General features: G+C 36.8%; 3 protein-coding genes and 1 pseudogene across 3 annotated transcripts; 1 reads left to right on the top strand and 3 right to left on the bottom strand.

Annotated features, from left to right (window-relative positions):
• Positions 1–8,633: 8,633 nt before the first annotated feature.
• On the top strand, positions 8,634–11,572 carry LOC107935306 (7-deoxyloganetic acid glucosyltransferase-like; annotated as a pseudogene).
• LOC107935337 (uncharacterized) lies at positions 11,506–12,652 on the bottom strand. The gene is made up of 2 exons (XM_016867911.2): positions 11,839–12,652; positions 11,506–11,730 (listed from the first exon to the last, which is right to left on the bottom strand). Exons 1-2 carry the CDS (start codon positions 12,188–12,190, stop codon positions 11,714–11,716), a joined length of 369 nt encoding a protein of 122 aa, XP_016723400.1. The 5' UTR covers positions 12,191–12,652; the 3' UTR covers positions 11,506–11,713.
• Positions 12,653–13,401: 749 nt separating this feature from the next.
• Positions 13,402–14,026, bottom strand: LOC107935336 (uncharacterized). Its single transcript, XM_016867910.2, has one exon. The coding sequence runs from the start codon at positions 14,024–14,026 to the stop codon at positions 13,487–13,489; it is 540 nt and encodes a 179-aa protein (XP_016723399.1). The 3' UTR covers positions 13,402–13,486.
• Positions 14,027–15,236: 1,210 nt separating this feature from the next.
• On the bottom strand, positions 15,237–18,385 carry LOC107935335 (rop guanine nucleotide exchange factor 5). The gene is made up of 7 exons (XM_016867907.2): positions 17,912–18,385; positions 17,649–17,765; positions 17,390–17,544; positions 17,070–17,144; positions 16,692–16,982; positions 16,257–16,613; positions 15,237–16,132 (listed from the first exon to the last, which is right to left on the bottom strand). The coding sequence occupies exons 1-7, from the start codon at positions 18,180–18,182 to the stop codon at positions 15,572–15,574; spliced, it is 1,827 nt and encodes a 608-aa protein (XP_016723396.2). The 5' UTR covers positions 18,183–18,385; the 3' UTR covers positions 15,237–15,571.
• Between the last annotated feature and the right edge of the window lie 2,292 nt (positions 18,386–20,677).

The following is a 20,677-nucleotide window of genomic DNA, read 5'->3' as shown; positions in this document are numbered from 1 at the left end:
TGAGATTTTTCTTCAAGCTGGGTACATAGCGAACATCTGTCAGAACTTGGATTGAGCCGTCATGGTTCTTCAATTTGATTGTACCTACACCATTGTCTTACAGGCACTATCATTGCCCATAAAAACAACTCCACCTTCTAGTTCTTCAAGACTAGAAAACCAGTCCTTATTAGGACACATATGGTAAGTACATCCCGAATCCAATATCCACTCATCCGTTTGACATGCCATTGCCATGCCAACCAAGCTAAAGTCTGACTCCTCATCATGCTCCGCTACACATGCATTAGAAATAGACTTGCCCTTTTGTAACTTAGGACAATTCTTTTTCCAATGCCCTTTCTCACGACAAAAGGCACATTCATCTTTGGCGGGTCTCCCTTTGGACTTACCCCTTCTACCAGGTTTGCTGCTGTGTGAACGACCTCTTACTGTTAATACTTCTGCAGTTGTATCTCTGTGATCTCTTTTATCTTTCTTTCGAGTCTCAGATCTATACAACGCACTACAGACTGCATCAAATGTGATTGAATCTTTCCCATGAAGCAATGTGGTGGTAAGATGATCATATTCATCAGGAAGGGAATTCAACAACAATAATGCCTTGTCTTCATCTTCAAATTTCTCATCCAAATTTAGCAAGTCTGCTAAAATTTTATTGAATGAGTTCACATGGTCATTCATCGACATACCGGGTGCATACGTGAACCGAAAAAGTTTCTTTTTCATATAAAGCCTATTTTCAAGACTTTTCGTTAGAACTTTTCTTCCAATGTATCCCACAGCTTCTTCGCTGATGTCTCCCTCATGACGGAGTACTTCTGCTCTTTGGCCAAACATAGGCGGATTGCACCACACGCCTGTCTATTGATCTTGGCCCACTCCTTGTCATCCATCTTGTCAGGTTTTTCTTCAAGGGCTATATCCAGCTCTTGCTGACATAAGACATCCAGGATCTCACACTGCCACATACCAAAATTATTGGTACCGTCAAATTTCTCTACTTCAAATTTTGCATTTGTCACAGTAGTCCTTGCTGATGACGATGCTGTGCCATTTTTCTCCTCAATCCCAACTATTGTATACGTGAACAGTACCGTATACGTGAATAGTGTCGTATACTGAATAGTACTGTATACGTGAATAGTGCTGTATACGTGAATAGTATCGTAAACGGTCGTATTCCCCAAGTACGAACCTGGCTCTGGTACCAATTGTTGCGCGGAAGCGTGTGAAAGAGTAAAATTATTGTACTGAAAAATCACACTAAGTTCAATTCCCAGGAAAGAGAGGTGGATCACGAGGATCGCTTACATACCAGATCTTTCCTAGCCAAATATCCCTCTATCGTAATTTAATAGCACAATAAATCACTACAATGACACTTGCAAAATATGCAAACAAAAATAAAGAACACTAGAATTTTAACGAGGTTCAGCAAATTTTGCCTACGTCCTCGGGCACTACCAATATATTTCACTCCAAAAATACAAGTGAAAGTTTACAAATAGGGAGAGAGAACAATTGCCTTAAGTAGAGAATGGCAAGTGTGGGATGAAGAAAGTAAGAAATGGTTAGGCCTATTTATAGTTGAGGTTTAAGGATCAACTTGCAATGTCCCTATACAATTAGGGACCAAAATTGCAATTATCCATGCCAACTAATCTTACTTTCTACTTTCGGTGCCTTTCGGTGCCAACTTTCTGCCACTATTCATCTTTGAAAAGTCAAAGATTGTAGGTATCCAATAATCTCCACCTTGAAGATTTGATTAGGATAATCTTATCTTCACACAATTCTTTCTACCTTTGACAACAATACTTGATAGTGCCTTCTTCAACTGTTAAACTTGCAGGATATTGATCAAGTTCAAACAATGTTCGAACTTGGTTGTTGTTACCACATTGGTCATCATATCTGCGGGATTATCTGCAGTCTTGATCTTCTGAAGACAAATTTTCCCCTCTTCAATAATTTCCCGCACAAAATGGAATCGTACGTCGATATGTTTTGTACGTGCATGATAGACTTGATTCTTTGCTAAATGAATAGCACTTTGACATCACAATACACGTTAATATGCTCCTGAACCAACCCCAAGGTTTTAGCCATACCTTGTAACCAAATAGCCTCCTTTACAGCCTCTGTTACAGCCATGTATTCGGCTTCTGTGGTTGACAATGCAACTGTAGACTGTAGTGTAGACTTCCAACTTATTGGTCCTCCAGCAAGTGTAAATACATAACCGGTGGTTGATCTTCGCTTGTCCAAATCACCGGCATAGTCAGAATCAACGCACCCAATAACACCTTTACCAAGTGTATTATCCTGCTTGAACAGTAATCCAACATCCACGGTCTTCTGAATATACCGTAGAATCCATTTCACAGCTTGCCAATGTCCTTTTCCAAGATTATGCATATACCTGCTCACTATACTAACTGCCTGTGAAATGTCGGGTCTTGTACACACCATTGCATACATCAAGCTACCCACTGCATTAGAATACGGAACTTGCAACATGTATTCTCGTTCCGTATTCGTCGAAGGAGATAGTTGTGCAGAAAGCTTGAAATGAGAAGCCAACGGGGTACTTACAGGTTTGGTCTGCTCGTTCATGCCAAACTGCTGTAGTACTTTCTTCAAATACTGCTTCTGAGACAAGCTAACTCTGCCATGAGCTCTATCTCTACATATTTCCATGCCGATAATCTTTTTAGCTTCTCCTAGATCTTTCATCTCAAACTCGAGATTGAGTTGAGTCTTCAATCTTTCAATCTCAACTTTGCTCTTAGATGCTATTAGCATATCATCAACATATAAGAGCAAGTATATGAAAGTTCCTTCTTGTAGCTTCTGAAAATACACGCAATGATCAAATTTACTTCTTGTGTACCTTTGCCCTTTCATGAACTGATCAAATCGCTTGTACCACTGCCTCGGAGATTGCTTCAATCCATAAAGTGACTTTGTCAGTTTGCAAACCCAATTTTCTTTTCCAGCAACCTTGAATCCATCTGGCTGAGTCATATAGATTTCCTCTTCCAAATCACCGTGTAAAAACGCGGTCTTCACATTAAGCTGAACTAGTTCAAGATCATATTGCGCAACCAAGGCAAGCAAAATCCGAATAGACGAATGCTTCACAACTGGAGAAAACACTTCATTGTAGTCTATTCCTTCTTTCTGAGCGTAACCCTTTGCTACCAATCTAGCCTTGTATCGAATTTCATTTTTACCAGGAAATCCTTCCTTCTTTGCATATACCCATTCGCATCCAATTGCCTTCTTTCCCTTGGGCAGTCTCACCAACTCCCAAGTCCTATTTTTATGAAGAGACTGCATTTCTTCATTCATAGCTTGCTTCCACTTTACACCATCAGAGTTACTTATTGCTTCTGTGTAAGTGGAAGGAACATCATCATCTGCAATTGGAAGTGCATAGGCCACCATATCGTCAAAGCGAGCAGGCTTACGAATCTCTCTTCTTGGCCTCCTATATGCAATTGAATCTTGTTGCTGTAGAAGTTCTTGGGTCGAAACTTCTTCATCATTTGTTCTTTCAATATTAGCTGGATCATCATTAACCTTTTCAAACTCCACCTGCTGCAAAGTACTACTGGTTTTGTCATCCTTTTGTGAATCCTCGTTCTTCATCATGGTTGATTCATCAAAAGTTACATCTCTACTGAAAACAATCTTCCTTGTATCAGGACACCAGAGACGGTATCCTTTTACACCACCAGTTATACCCATGAATAATGCTTTCTTTGCTCTTGGGTCTAACTTAGATTCTTTTACATGATAATATGCAGTGGAACCAAAAGCATGTAAAGAATCATAATCAGTAGCAGGTTTACCAGTCCACATCTCCATAGGAGTTTTTCCATTTATTGCAGCTGATGGCAATCGGTTAATTAGATGGCACGCATATGTAACTGCCTCAGCCCAAAATTCCTTGCCCAATCCAGCATTGGACAACATACATCGAACTTTCTCCAGTATAGTCCGATTCATGCGTTCTGCCACCCCATTCTGCTGTGGTGTATCTCGAACAGTGAAGTGTCGCACAATGCCCTCATCTTGACATACTTGTAGAAATGGATCATTTTTGTACTCAGTACCATTATCTGATCGAAGTCGTTTGACCTTTCGACCTGTCTGAGTCTCCACCATCTTCTTCCACTTCAGAAATGCATCCAAAACTTCATTTCTTCTTTTCATTAGATACACTCATACTTTTCTTGAATAATCATCAAGAAAAGTGACAAAATAGTGCATACCTCCCAAAGAAGCCACTTTGGTAGGTCCCCACACATCACTGTGAACATAGTCCAGAATTCCTTTCGTATTGTGAATTGCTGAACCAAATTTTACCCTCGTCTGCTTGCCTAGAACACAATGTTCACAGAATTCCAATTTGCAAGAATTTGCACCTTTCAACAAGCCTTGCTTCGCCAAAGTCTGCAAAGCTTTTTCACCAGCATGTCCCAATCGCCTATGCCATAACCTGGTAGCCTCTGAATCTGCATCTTTCGCAGAAGCTGTTGATGTTGATCCAATAACTGTACTTCTATTTAAATAGTACAAGTTATTTCTTCTAGTGCCTTTCATCACCGTCAATACCCCAGCTACTACCTTTAGTAATCCATCTCTCAAAGTGATTGTGAGCCCTTTAGATTCTAGGGCCCCTAATGAGATGAGATTTTTCTTCAAGCTGGGTACATAGCGAACATCTGTCAGAACTTGGATTGAGCCGTCATGGTTCTTCAATTTGATTGTACCTACACCCATTGTCTTACAGGCACTATCATTGCCCATAAAAACAACTCCACCTTCTAGTTCTTCAAGACTAGAAAACCAGTCCTTATTAGGACACATATGGTAAGTACATCCCGAATCCAATATCCACTGATCCGTTTGACATGCCATTGCCATGCCAACCAAGCTAAAGTCTGACTCCTCATCATGCTCCGCTACAGATGCATTAGAAATAGACTTGCCCTTTTATAACTTAGGACAATTCTTTTTCCAATGCCCTTTCTCACGACAAAAGGCACATTCATCTTTGGCGGGTCTCCCTTTGGACTTACCCCTTCTACCAGGTTTGCTGCTGTGTGAACGACCTCTTACTGTTAAGACTTCTGCAGTTGTATCTCTGTGATCTCTTTTATCTTTCTTTCGAGTCTCAGATCTATACAACGCACTACAGACTGCATCAAATGTGATTGAATCTTTCCCATGAAGCAATGTGGTGGTAAGATGATCATATTCATCAGGAAGGGAATTCAACAACAATAATGCCTTGTCTTCATCTTCAAATTTCTCATCCAAATTTAGCAAGTCTGCTAAAATTTTATTGAATGAGTTCACATGGTCATTCATCGACATACCGGGTGCATACGTGAACCGAAAAAGTTTCTTTTTTATATAAAGCCTATTTTCAAGACTTTTCGTTAGAAACTTTTCTTCCAATGTATCCCACAGCTTCTTCGCTGATGTCTCCCTCATGACGGAGTACTTCTGCTCTTTGGCCAAACATAGGCGGATTGTACCACACGCCTGTCTATTGATCTTGGCCCACTCCTTGTCATCCATCTTGTCAGGTTTTTCTTCAAGGGCTATATCCAGCTCTTGCTGACATAAGACATCCAGGATCTCACACTGCCACATACCAAAATTATTGGTACCGTCAAATTTCTCTACTTCAAATTTTGCATTTGTCACAGTAGTCCTTGCTGATGACGATGCTGCTGCCATTTTTCTCCTCAATCCCAACTACTGTATACGTGAACAGTACCGTATACGTGAATAGTGTCGTATACGTGAATAGTACTGTATACGTGAATAGTGCTGTATACGTGAATAGTATCGTAAACGGTCGTATTCCCCAAGTACGAACCTGGCTCTGGTACCAATTGTTGCGCGGAAGCGTGTGAAAGAGTAAAATTATTGTACTGAAAAATCACACTAAGTTCAATTCCCAGGAAAGAGAGGTGGATCACGAGGATCGCTTACATACCAGATCTTTCCTAGCCAAAATATCCCTCTATCGTAATTTAATAGCACAATAAATCACTACAATGACACTTGCAAAATATGCAAAACAAAAATATAGAACACTAGAATTTTAACGAGGTTCAGCAAATTTTGCCTACGTCCTCGGGCACTACCAAATATATTTCACTCCAAAAATACAAGTGAAAGTTTACAAATAGGGAGAGAGAACAATTGCCTTAAGTAGAGAATGGCAAGTGTGGGATGAAGAAAGTAAGAAATGGTTAGGCCTATTTATAGTTGAGGTTTAAGGATCAACTTGCAATGTCCCTATACAATTAGGGACCAAAATTGCAATTATCCCATGCCAACTAATCTTACTTTCTACTTTCGGTGCCTTTCGGTGCCAACTTTCTGCCACTATTCATCTTTGAAAAGTCAAAGATTGTAGGTATCCAATAGAAAGTGACAGAAAACCATCACCCCAATTCTCAACTATAAGAAGCCTTGCATAATGGAGGTTCAGCATTGTGCAAAAGCCACCACTGAAACAATGGCTTATCTTCAACCATTGATCTTCTATATTTTGGCTGCTCTTGCAATATTCTGGCTTATTTCTTCCCCCCCCAATCCTCTTTAGATAATGTTAATGGCAAGGCTACTTTGTCACTATACTATAAAACACTGTGGAAAAATTGCAGTGAAAAGCTAAGATTGAATGAGGAGATAATCAACAAATGCTATACTACTGGATTTGGTTATAAGGTAGGTTGCATGTCTTAGCGTTTAACTAACACTCTTCCTCTGCTTTTTCTAACATTGAATTTCCAACTTAATAAAATGCAGCTTCTGCTGCAATAAGCTAGTGAGACTGCACATCTGAAGCCACCTCATGAATATGTGCCATGGGTGGTGGTGAATAATCAGCCACTCAGACAAGCGAGTTTGTTCATTTCTCTCTTGATGTCATTGTGAAGTAAACATTTTGTGACAAGTAACTTAAAGATTTATTTCACGGTTGTAGGACTGAAAATTTTGTGAAATATGTGTGCCAAGCTTATAAAGGAGATCATAAACCAGCTGCTTGCAAAGCACAATCATCCAGTCACAGCTCAACCATCCATGCATGTAATATCTTTATGTGGAGTACTTCTCTTTTTATTTGTAAATTTATAAAAATGCATTGTATCGTTTTTCATTATGGGTAGCATTTACAGAAACCCATCCGCCAGCAACTCCGGTTATAGACTTCTACAAGCTGGCACTTCAATTGCCTCCCTCAGCTGCTTGGCACTTCAATTGCCTCCTTCAGCTTTCAGCTCTAGTCTGAACTCTAGAGCCCCAATCCCAACCAAATTTACAATACACGGAATCTGAACACAAGATGCTCAGGAGAATCTAATGCCCCTGTATGATGCAAGGAATCCCCGCACCCATCTGCAACCTATTACAACAGCACAGGGACTTCAAGTACGCATAGGTACTTTTATCACCTAAAACTATTAAATAATTTATCTGTCATCTAACCAAAATTTTGTTTTTTATATAAAAGTTTTTTGTTGCAAAGTGATCAAACTCTTTGGCAAGACTTACCCATACTATGGCCAAAGTTGAAATCGAAAGGGTTGTATTGCTTGCCAAATACATAAGACAATCGTGGTAAATCTACGTATGGAAATTCTGTGACACTGGATCCGCTATTACACTGGCCGTAAAATAAGTTTGAATAATTTTGAGGTGTTCCAAGGGGATGGGATGGTCTCGGCCTTCCATAACAAGTATACATCTCCTAGAGTAGTAGAACATTAGTTCACGAACAACTAATGTTCTACTACTCCGGGAGATGTATATATGTTATGGAAGGTTGAGACCATCCCATCTCCTTGGAACACCTCAAAATTGTTCAACTTATTTTACGGCCAGTGTAATAGAGGATCCAGTATCAGAGAATTCCCACACGTACATTTACCACGATTGTCCTATGTATTTGGCAAGCAATACAACCCTTTCGATTTCAAGTTTGGCCATAGCATGGGCAAGTCTTGCCAAAGAGTTTTATCACTTTGCAACAAAAGCCTTTAAATAAAAAAACAAAAATTTGGTTAGATGACAGATAAATTACTTAATAATTTTAGGCGATAAATGTACCTATGCGTACTTGAAGTCCCTGTGCTGTTGTAATAGGTTGCAGATGGGTGCGGGGATTCCTTGCATCATACAGGGGCACTGGATTTTTCAACTTTTCAAACAATGTACCAGTTTGTGTTAGCTAGCATTTTAACTAGATAACACCATGAATTGCTTTGTGTCTTTATTATTGTCTCTATTGACTACAATTGCAGCATCTCAGTTAAGTCTTTTTATTAATGATTTATGTATTTGATCGTGCTGTTAAAATTAATTATCGGATATGATGATACTAAATAACTTCTAGTTTAAAACAAAATCCGTGCATCATTCCGGATTAAAAAATACTAATAGAACTATAATTCGAAGATTACATTGTTAGACAAAAATTGGAGAAATAATATATTTGGACAGTAAATACAATTTATATAGTTTAAACTGGTACACATTAATATATTTTGATTTTTAATATTTACTATAATGCTAAATTTTTACAAAAGGTGGAGGCAATGCACCAATCTCCTCATGTACTCATCTTCCCTTTCCCAGCACAAGGCCATGTGAACTCCATGCTCAAGCTTGCTGAGCTTTTGGCACTTGCAAGCCTCAAGGTCACCTTCTTAAACTCCAAGTACAACCACGAATGTCTCGTTTGTCACATCTATATTCTTTCCCATTTCACCCAATATCCAGGGTTCAAATTCGAGAGCATACCGGATGGGCTTCCCCAAGATCATCCTCTTGTAGTCCATGCCATAGGGGATATGTTTGAGAGCTTGGAATTGATAACCCACCTCCGGATTGTATCATAGGAGATGGTGCTTTAGGGCTTACCTTTGATGTTGCTAATGAGCTTGGGATCCCCATTATTCAATTTTGTACCATTAGTGCTGGTTGCATTTGAGTCTATTTCTCTATTTCTTATATGATCCAAGCAGAAGAGCTTCCAATCAAAGGTATGTCATTGTCATACCATACTCTTTCAATATAGAAAAAAGTTTAGCTTCCAATTCAAACAGCTAACAAGTGTGTTATTTTGTCAAAATAATGTTTTGTCTCTGTATTATACTCAATTTGAGAATTTAGTTCCTAAATTTTAATTTGATATAATTTGATCATCGTATTATTATGAATGTTATGTGTTGAGGGGAGGGTGATCTCGGACCCTCAACGGAAGGTATTGTTCTTATGTCGAGATTTTGTCTCTCGTATTCCATGGAGAGTCCAAAGGGTTCACAGAATTTAAGAAGCACCTTGACTAGTGGAGATATGACTTGTAAGCTCATGGGAAAAATGTCAATATTGTGCAAAATATTAATTATGCATATTGCGCTTGCAGGAGTTCAAACCAACAACCAAGGCTTAAAGGCCTTACCTTTACATCCACAAAATACAAGAGCGACAAAATCCCAACACATGAACAATACTTTTCGTTGGGGTTTGAGACCGACATTCCTTTAACATTATGCTTTAGTCCAAATCACTGATACTATTACAAATTAGTTTTCTTTTTAAATGATAAATTAATGGAATATTATAGTAGTTTTACATTTTAAATGACATAAAAAATATAAAAAATTTGGGGTTTCAAGTTTTTTTAAACCCATATCAGATAACCATAAGAATATCACCAAATTAAAGTACATTGACTAAATCCCAAGTTAAATATAGTTTAGGGACGAAAACAAGAATTTAACCAAAATTATTAGAAAACCAAGACATGGATTGCTTGATAACAAGGTTCCAAGCATAGAAACTTTTCTTAGATTCCTAGATCTTTCCTAGTTTCTGCCAAGCCAGTGATCTAATGGACACATTTCTTCAACTTATGGCCCGAGAAACAATGAAAAATTTCAAGGCCGATGGACTCATTTTAAACACTTTTGAAGAGCTACAAGAAGCTATATTATCTCAAATGCAGACCAAGTGTCCCAAAATCTACACCTTTTGACCTCTCCATGAGCATCTCAAGACAAGACTTGCCGCCACAAATCGGACATTGTCCGATCGGTCCTTGAATAGTTTTAGGGAGGTGGATCGAAGTTGCCTCACATGGCTCGACAAGCAATCAGAGGGATCTATGATTTATATAAGTTTTAGTAGCATTTCAGTTTTGTTAAGGGCAACTCAGGGAGTTTTGGTTTGGGCTTGTTAATACTGGGAAGAGGTTTTTGTGGGTTTTGAGGCCCAAAATTGTGCCGGAAAATGACAGGGGACACGACGATGTACCGGCAGAGCTCGTGGAAGGGAAAAAAAAAGGAGTGTACATAGTGGGTTGGGCTTCACAAGAGGAGGTATTGGCCCATTGGGCTATTAGTGGGTTCTTGACCCATAGCGGATGTAATTCAACTCTGGAGAGTATGTCGACCGGGTCTACAACTAGAATGAATTTCAAGTTTCAACACTATTATTAGACACCAATAATAGAAACTCAACTTTTAATTAGTAACTTAATTGTTAAATTGGTAAAAACAATTTATTGGTGAAAACAATTTAGTTACATTAATGAACCAATCATTCAACTTATCATAAAACAAACACAAAAGATCACTCAAGGCAATGCCTTGATATTCAACACCACCGAAGAGCTCGATGGGCCTATACTATCTCAAATACGCACCAAATGCCCTAACGTCTACCCCATTGGACCCTTGCATGCTCAATTAAACACTAGACTCAAGGCAAAACATTGAGAATGGTTTGATCACTTTCCGAATACCCTTTGGGAAGAGGATAAAAGTTGCATTGCCTGGCTCGATAAGCAACCGAATCGATCCGTTATTTATGCAAGTTTAGGTAGCATCAGGAGCACATCAAGGGATCAGCTCGTAGAGCTTTGGTATGGACTTCTTAATAATAAAACGAATTTCTTGTTTGTTGTGAGGCAAGATTCCGTGATTGGAAAAGATGGTGAAGGAGAGGATGTTGTAAAGGAGCTTTCAAAGAAGAGTAAGGCCAGAGGCTACATTGTCGATTGGGCACCGCAAGAGGCAGTGTTGAACCACCTGGCCATCGGCAGATTCTTGACACATAGTGGATGGAACTCAACTTTGGAAAACATGTTGCCGGGGTGCCGATAATTTGTTGGCCTTACTTTGCTGATCAACAAGTGAATAGTAGGGTTGTGAGTGCCGAGTAGAAAATAAGGTTGGATATGAAGGATGTTTGCGATAGGAAAATAGTGGAGAAAATGGTGAATGGTGTGATGGTGGATCGAAACGAGAAGTTCGCGATATCAGCATCTGAAATGGCTAAGGTAACCAATCGATCTGTTAGTGCCGATGGATCTTCTTATAGTAATTTCGATCGTTTAATTGAAGATATTAGAATAATGAGCTTGAAAACCCATAAATATATTATCTTTGATGCTCCAACTCTTTATTTTTCTTTAAGTGTCCTTTTATTTATTATTATTCAAAGAAACAACTACACTTTCACTTATAATTGAAAGATACAATAACACACTTATTTAGGGTTTCATAGTGAAGTTTTACCGACTATATCGACCAGCAACTTCGACAAAACCCGGCATACATGCACTGCTAAAATCGAGTAGTGTAGTGCAGGAAGATGAACAATGGGAGTGGTCTTAAACAAACGGGAAAGCTGCAACAAATAAACAAACAATAGCTTCATCAGAATAACACTAACCAGCATTCTATGTCAAAAGTATAATAATGAAAACTGCGGCAATGAATATTATGCAAAATGTACCTCCACACTTGTGACCGACAGGACGAACAGCAATGTTGCAGCGTTTTGGAATGGTGACCGCAACTTCTGGCCTCACTCCCGCATTGTATGCCGTACGAGATTGCAAAATAGCACAAAGGCAGCTTGGATTGTTGAGTTTTTTCTCCATTATAGTGCAGCAACGCTCGGAAACAGGAGCTCTGAAATATTTCGCTGCATATGTACATGGAGCCAGCTTCTGAGCCTCCTTCTCGATGTCATGTTTCCCACAGGGACCATAATAATTACTAGTTCCATCCACTCCATTGAACCCTGCAATGGTCATACTCACAACAAACACAAGAATGCACATGTACTTCACCGGAGTTTCCATCTCTTCAATGCAATCAAAGATTTAACGGACACTTTACAACAACTTGAACTCTAACAAAAACACTTCTCAACAATTTATACCGAATCAAATAGCTGAATAAAGATGAATTCAAGCAATTACAATGGACATGGAACTAGAGAAAACGTCTTTGCTCAACTATTTGAGAACATTGATTTCAGGTGAACTGACCATTAAGTCATATATTCCACCTTGTTTCTCTGTGTGCTCTTTCTCTAACAACCTTAAGAAACCGATCCACTGTTTAAGCATCCATACAAACTAGAATCATGCGGCCAAAGCCAAAGTCAATAAAGCAATAGAATTATAGTGCAGGAAACAATCGAATAAAGCGGCCAGCATTAGCTTATAAAAACCTAGTCTATCAATTGCCTACATGTGCCCACTTCTACTCTACCTTTCTGAGCTAATACGTATCTTGTTTTCAGTTTCTTTTTACATTGAGTTGCATTTTTTACTTTATTTCCGTGGGCATTCAGCTCAAAACATGAGGATTTGGTAGAAATTCAGATCTTTCTTCATGCGGTTTTCGTATCTACCTTACCTCATCTGTCAATTCAAAAACAAACTCCAGCAATCGCCAAACACGACTCACCGTTCCAAAACCTAAAGCTAATTTCTCCCCTACTTGACCAATTCTTTCAAACCAAAACAGATTTTCTCAAACTACTAGCTAAAAAGTTTAATAAACATGCTCGTTTCAAATCTTTCACGACAATAAACCTCCCATTTTCGCCACGATTTCTCCTTACTCATACTAAAAGGACACAACTATTAAATCATCTACAAGTTAAAGTTCCAAATATAATCAAACCTAGAAAGTGTATGCTTATCCTTTTTCATAAGCCATATCCTCAAAGTTGTCAACTAAACCACGGGAGAACAAAGGACCTGTAACAAATCTTCAGTTGACACCAATCCCGGGTTTAATCTTTGCACAACCCCCTTCTCCTTATAAAAAAAAACAATATCCCCAAAGTTTCAATCTTTATACCTTTATAGTTTAGATAGATCATACAGAAAAACATACCCAAAAAAAAACACAGCAAATTAAGAACAATTCAAGCAACATTCTCAAAGTTCCAATCTTTTTTGTTTTTCACTTCACCCCACTATAAAATTCCATCTAAATCATACAATAAAAAGAAACTAACAGATCAAACAGCAAAATATACCCAAAAAAACACTTCAAATTAAAGCAACCTTCACAGATTTTTTCCTCTTTAATTCATTAAAATACATCCCAAAAGTAACATACATTCTCAAAGTTTCCAATACTTAACGAGTAAAAGCATAAAGTCCAACACAAACATAGATCAAAAGGGCAAGAGGAACCAAAATAACCAAAGGAACAACCGCCGCAAAAGCATGTCCACTCCCACAAGCTAAAGTCCCAACCTTGATCTGAACAACATTAACCAAAGCCAACATCAAAAAAACACAACCCGCAACTGACCCAGCACCCGAAACCACCATACCGACCCGAAGCAAAGTCTTATTAACATCAACATGTTCCAAAAACTCGGATCCACGGAAAGTAACATGGATGTTAAAAGTATGGGGTTTGGAAAGCTTGATTGCTTGCTTGATAGCTAAAGCTACGAGGCTGGAGAAAAGGAAAGAACTGAAGGAGTAGACATGAAATTTAATCAAATCCTCGGCGATTTTTGATGTTGGGGCACATCGGCTGTTTGGGTCTACGAGTGTGTTGCTGGGATCGTATGGGTTCCAAGCTAAACCGATAAAAACGGCGAGTGTGAAAAGGGAGTTTACGTTCACGACGCTGTCTAAAGCAGTGACGTGGATGCTGGTTGTCATTGTTTTAGGACAGGGGAGAGGCTTTTAAACAAGGAGACTAGATTGAGCAGATCTTTGTCTTGTTTTTCTATTATGTTGAAACTTTTATGGCGTTTTTTTATTTTTCCGGAAAATGGGTAGAAAAGAGAAAAAGAAAGAGTTGCGTAAAGAGGACGAAAATTTTCGGTTTGTTTAAAAAAAACAAAACGCCGCCGTTTAGAAAATGAATTTTTTTTGTTCAACCTTTTGTCCAAATCCTTTTACTTTTTGAGCAAGAGAATAGTTCGACCTATAATTAAATCTAGATAGAAATAAATTAAGTTTAATTCCATTTTTAATTACCTATAAAATTGAATTAATCATTCTAATCAATTTAGTTGAATTAAATTTAATTGTCTTAAACAGTTTGAGTTAAAATAATAGATCATTAACGCTAGAGGATTCTTTTGATATGCCGTGGGAGACGTTATAAACTAGCAAAACAGGATGTCTTAAAAAGATGATGCAAAGGAAGATCAGAATAAATTTTAGACAACAAATGTAACGATAAGTGGTCATGATAATGATGAAGGTTGTGGTGGTTATAATGATTGTTGCATACAAAATTTAGAATAAAATTAAGTATGCCAAAAGATCAACCCCATAACTTAAGATTACTTCCGAATTTTTCAATATGGCATATTGTTCCCAACTCTCAAGGAGTAATACCATAATGAATGATATTTTATTGGAACTATTATAGATAGAAGTAGAGATAATCATCGACCAGGTAGAATTTTAGTCTCGAGCTTAGCCCAACCCAAAAATAGACTTAAGATTTTATCCAAACCCAATCTAGCTTGGTAGTATTAATTTTTTGTATATTATTCTTTTTATATAAAAACAAATTTAAAAAATATAATACATCAAATACACAAAATTTTAAAATAACACTAAGATATATACAGCTTAGCAAGCAAATAATTATAAAATAGTATCAAAATTAACCATAAAATAAGAGTTATACAATATTCAAATAATAACAATAAAACAATAACAATATAATAACCAAATGACACTAGGCCAAAAAAGCTTACCTAAGGCTTACCCTGTTTTGAAAACAAACCTCAATTTTTACCCAAAACCATTTTTTCGGGAGCATATTTTTGTCCAAACCTCCTCTCACGGGCCGAGCCATCAAAATCTAGATAAAAGTGTTAGTAACCAAAAACAAAGTCCCAAGAAGAGAAGGTGAACATCTCATGGCCCAATTACATTCCACAGACAACATCCAAGTAGATGGCAACTTGGGACCATATACATATCGGTTTTAAGGTAAAACGAAATGGTATCTATATCGAAACACAAATGGTACAAATCATCAGTATAGTACTGACTACTTTAGTTAACAGCTACGATAAGAAGTAGGCTGTTTTAATCATATAATAATAGCTGCTTCAAATTTACTACAAGAAAGAATAACACAACCAATAAAAAATATGGAAATTTAACTCATACACAACACTATTTTACTACGACCAGAGAAGTTTTCTGTCTTTTACTAATCAATTTGAGAAATTTTTTCTCTCAAGTGACCGTATATCGTGGAGGAATTTGTCGTGTTTTGGTCCCATTCTGGTTCGCCGATGATTGTTTCGATATGATTTGATGACCCTTTTGATTCCCTGTGTTCTCTGTACTGTTGGAGTTCTTGAGGATTGATGTACTATCTGTGGTTGGATTACCACATATCTTTGCTTTCGTATCAACCCCGAGATAATTAGTCAAGACCCTCTTCACTCCGAAGCCTCGGCGATGCGGCTTAATGATGTTGTTGTTGCTGTTGTGGTTGTTCTCCTTGAGAAAAGGAGATCTTTCTCCCTTTGCAGGGCTGATTAGCGGTGCGGGTGAAAAGCTTGGTGTAGAGATCGATGTCTTGTAGGGAGTGCTGCTGTTCAAGACTGGTATCGTATACGGGATGGAAACCTTTTTGTGTGTGATTACACTAACCGTAGGAACTGATGATAACTTGTCTGAATGCTTCGTTAAGTCATCTACATATAGCAAATCGTCAATACGTGCAACGATGTTGTATGCAAGGCTTTCCAAAACTCTTGAATAGCTTTCAAGAATGGACTTTCCAACATCCTGAAAGTTCGAAAAATAAGGTATGAATAAAAACATTCAGAGGGGATATGAAGTAGTTTTCAGGTTCGAAATTCCAAACATTCAGAGGGGATATGAAGTAGTTTTCAGGTTCGAAATTCCAAACCTTGTTGCATTGGATTTTGCTGGTATCTAATGTAGTTTGAGTCAAACCCGGGAATCGTTGCTTCAAGCAAAGCAAGAGAGTTTCAGCTCTTTCTGCTAGAAATTCTCTCTTGTCTCCATCAACCATAAGGTCCTTCACCATTTCCCATGATGATTTTGCAGTGGATCGGTTTGGGTTAATAGGAGGCTTCGAATGAGATCTTCGACGCCATACATATATTGCAGCTTCTACGCGGTTTGCAATCTCGAGAGCAACATGTTCAGAGGATAAATCCAGGAAATCAAGCAAACATTCGGCCGAGAATTGATCCGAAGTAATATACCTATAAATTAGGTCACCTAAACAAGCTCTTCCATTCTGCAACAACATTTCAAGAGAGATCAAATACAAACCTTTCAGCATTGTCCGTTAGACGCAATTCATGAACATACATACCTTTGGAAGGGTATCCAAGTACGAATCCGGAACTTCCATTTCCGTTAACGAAATGCTGTTGATGGCCATTGCAGCTTTCAGTATTTGATTTGTGCACTCCCGGGTGTGATTCAATTGCTTTCTCGAATCATCACTGAGACCACCTGCAGGTACACGGGGCACGGGTAACCACCACTTCTCCTCCTGGCGTTGCAACGTTTGTCGGAAGGAAGCCGAGCCATCAGCATCGGGGGCTATAATCCCTTGATCAACATACCAGAACTCAGTGTTGGTAAAACTATCTAAGATATCCTGCACCAGCAAAAACATGAACATGTTACCCCCCCCCCAATATTACAACAACCATTAAACATAAATTCAACCATTGTTAGTTCTTACAACAAGCATGGTATCAAGTTTACGAAGCGCGGCAAGATTAATGAAAATATCCGATCGAGGCCTGCAAGTCATCACCTATGAAAAATCACATGACAAACAGTTAAAATTCAAGAAACAACCCAACTTATCATCATTCAACTACAACAGTGAAAAATTTCCAAAAGATTAGAAGATGTTTTATTTTCCCATGCTTTCTCAGGAAAGAAAGTACAGATTGAGAAAGCAAAATTCAGAAATTTCACATGATCCTGAAATATTTCTTCATTTTTTATAACCTTTTAATGGACCAAAACAAAATGATTAAAAAATGACAAAATTACCTCAAGCTTGCTTCCATCTGGAAAATTTTGCCAAGATGGTATAAGCTCAACAATATGGTCACTAACACAAACAAGCCATTCCATCTCTCTTTTCCACATGGATTTTTTCTCTTCAGCTATAGGCTCCAATCTCCATAATTGCCCAAAAATAGTAGCTAAAACATAGTATTTTTTTTTCAAATCTAAGTTAACAAATCACAGATAAACAAAATTAATTAAATTGAAACAAAAAAAGGCTCAAAAATCAGAAAATATATACCACAGAGATTGGTAATGGCATTTGAAATAGCCAAAGCTGTGCAAACTCCTTTTCCAGAACCTGACATATCTTCACCAAGCAACAACTTTGCAAATCTCTCCTTCATCATATCAATCTCTAAAAAATTCACACACAAAAAAGAAAAAGGAATTAGACAAAAAAGGTTCAAACTTTGGTCAAAATTAGCCAACCCCAAACCCCAAAAACAATCTAAGAAACAAAAGATCAAACATTTTGAGCTCAAAAAAAGCATCACCACTAACCATTAATCCTAGAACCCATTTTTTTAAACTTTTCAACTTGATTACCAACTTTATCATCATCCCCATTACAAACATCTGAGTTCTTTGAAGGAGGAGTAGTAATAGCTCTCCTTATAGGCCAACCCAAAAGAGGAGGTGAACCTGAACCTCTAACCTTATCAGAACTTGATCCAGTTGAACTACTGTTACTACTACTCTCTTTAGACTCACCACCATTGGAACCACTCACTGATTCAGACCAATCACCTTTCTTCTTCAACAATGGCTCCATTGGGTGCTTAACTAACTAATAGCTACCCTTTTTTTTTAAGTTTTTTTCTCCCTTGAATGCAAAGACTAAATTTTTGAGGTACCAACAGATACTAAGAGAGGGGATGAGAGAGTTAAAAGATTTGATTTTTGAAATGTCAGAAAGATAGAAAGATTGGCACGTGCCATAGGGTAACGTCTCTCTTTGAAATTTTTTTTGAAAAAACAAAATAAAAATTGCGGTTTTTTTTTTTGGATCCGTTTGTTTTGTTGGATTTGTCTGTCTCTCATTTAGGATTAAAGGAGCAATTTTTAATCTGAAAAAAAAAAGGAGTAATTTCTAAAAGAAAAATAATTTAAAAAGCTTTCGTTTTCAGTTTTGTGAGTAGAGAATACGTTGAGAATAATTGATAACAGAAGAAGTGGGCCAGTGTTAGCACGCTGTCGTTTCGTCAGCAAGTTGGACTTTTAAGACACAGCTGATGGATGTGTCAATCCATGTGAACTTACGGTTTTACCCTCCCTGGTTTTATTACGGTTGTTTTGTGAGAGGGTAAACTACGCCGTCAATCACTAAACTATGGTTAAATTTTTGTTTTGACCACTGAACTATTCTAAAGTTTTCATTTAAATCACTGAACTTATATTCAAAATTTTTTATTTAAGTCATTAGCCTATTAAGTTTTTTTTTAAAGTTCCGCCAGCAAGCTCCAAGCAACGATTCAATGATCGGTATAGGAGATCAGCATTCATTGACAAGTAGAAGAACATACTTTAAATCCAAATCGATCTGACGGTCAAAGTCAAATATTAGAGAAAAAGTTGGTTGAATTTTGTTTCAAGGATTTGACCTTCAAAGTTGTTTTATGAAAAAACACTGAACTATAGAAAAGAAAGGGAAATGGAACTTTCGATTAGTCCAAGCAGTGCAAACAAAGAAAGTCATATAGCATCGATTTTAATAGTCTAGTAACTTAAATAAAAACTTTCGAATAGTTCAATAATCAAATTGTAACTTTTTTTAGTTAAGTGACACATAGTTTGAGTAACTCATGGTTAGGGGTGTTCATTCGGTTAACCGACCCAAAATAACATTAACCGAATTAACCGACCTTTCAAAAATTTTAACCATTAACCGAACCGAAATTTTTTCGGTTAATTCGGTCGGTTAACCGAATTAACCGAAAATTATATATTTTTTATTTTTGGTTAAAAATTAACCGAATTAACCGAGTTACCGAATTAACCGAATTAACCAAATTGAATCACTACATAATTAAATTATTTTTAGACTTTTAGTTTTAGTTTTAGTTTTAGTTTTAGTTTTAGATTTAGTTTTAGAATTTTATTTTTATTTATTAAATTATTTGTAATTTTTATGATTGGGTTGGGTTGGGTTGAATACTTGGGTTTGAATTGGGTTTAGGTGAATAGTGGGTCTATTTATATATTATAAATTTATTTATTAATTTTTTCGGTTAAACCGAAAAAATTCGGTTAACCGACCGGTTTCGAACCGAATTAACCATTAACCAAAAAATTAAAAAATAATTAACCAACCCCCGACCGAAAAAATTCGGTTAATCGACCGATTAACCGAATTCGGTCGGTTAACCGAATTTTTTCGGTTTTCCCAAATTTTGCACACCTCTACTCATGGTGTAGTTCACCCTTTGTGAAAATAGTTATTTTTTATTTTTTTTAACTTTTTGTATTATTATTTTGGCATAATGATAAATTTAGTCTTCAATTTTTTTATATTTTTTTTGTCAATTTAGCTCGTCTTTAAAGCTAAATGTATCCATTAATCTTTCAAAATAAGTCAATTTACTTTTCTTTAACAGAAATATTGACTAAAATATTAATTTTTTAATGATGTTAGCATGATATCCCATGCGTACTTCATGCTAATATGATATTATTTTTCTTATATGTCATGTCAAAAAATATTTTAAAATTAAAAAATATTCAAAAAATTATAAAAGTATAAAAAGTTCATAAATTTTCAAAAAAAAAAGAGCATGAAGTACATATTGTTTGTCATGTTTAAAAATTTAACCTTTTAATCAATAATTCTATTAAATTAATTTAACTTTTTTTGAAAGACTGATAATCAAATTTAAATTTTTAAAAAGAATTGAGGGTCAATTTTAACTTAAAATAAGAATAAAAATTAAATTGACAAAAAATATAAACGTTAAAAAGATATTAAGAAATACGAAAATAGTTGAGTAATCCTGTACAGAGGTAACCCTACCTTTTTTTCTTTGTAGAACAGTGAATGGTTTGGCTACAATTTTAGCCTTTCTATTATATAAAATTTTGCAATTTAGTCTTTTTACTTTAATTTAATATAATTTAATCTTTTTACTTTTATAGCGATATTAGTTATACATCGTTAACTATTTTCATTAAAATGTTAATTCAAAACTTTTTTTTTAATCTAAAGCATAAGTATATTGGATTAAGTTGTTTGATTATAAAAAAATTTTAAAGCACCCTTAAGCATTCACTTGT

This window comes from Gossypium hirsutum, chromosome D10, assembly GCF_007990345.1.
Source record: "Gossypium hirsutum isolate 1008001.06 chromosome D10, Gossypium_hirsutum_v2.1, whole genome shotgun sequence".
Taxonomy (NCBI): Eukaryota; Viridiplantae; Streptophyta; class Magnoliopsida; order Malvales; family Malvaceae; genus Gossypium; species Gossypium hirsutum.
This window is presented reverse-complemented; position numbering and strand designations above follow the sequence as displayed.

Bases quoted from the DNA above. Each gene is read 5' to 3' on its own strand.
- LOC107935337 (XM_016867911.2), bottom strand. From the start codon at position 12,190: ATGGAAACTCCGGTGAAGTACATGTGCATTCTTGTGTTTGTTGTGAGT.
- LOC107935336 (XM_016867910.2), bottom strand. From the start codon at position 14,026: ATGACAACCAGCATCCACGTCACTGCTTTAGACAGCGTCGTGAACGTA.
- LOC107935335 (XM_016867907.2), bottom strand. From the start codon at position 18,182: ATGGAGCCATTGTTGAAGAAGAAAGGTGATTGGTCTGAATCAGTGAGT. The intron at 17,145-17,389 runs GTAATTTTGTCA...GATTTTTCATAG, and splicing joins CAGATGGAAGCAAGCTTGAG to GTGATGACTTGCAGGCCTCG. The intron at 16,983-17,069 runs GTAAGAACTAAC...TTGCTGGTGCAG, and splicing joins AACTTGATACCATGCTTGTT to GATATCTTAGATAGTTTTAC.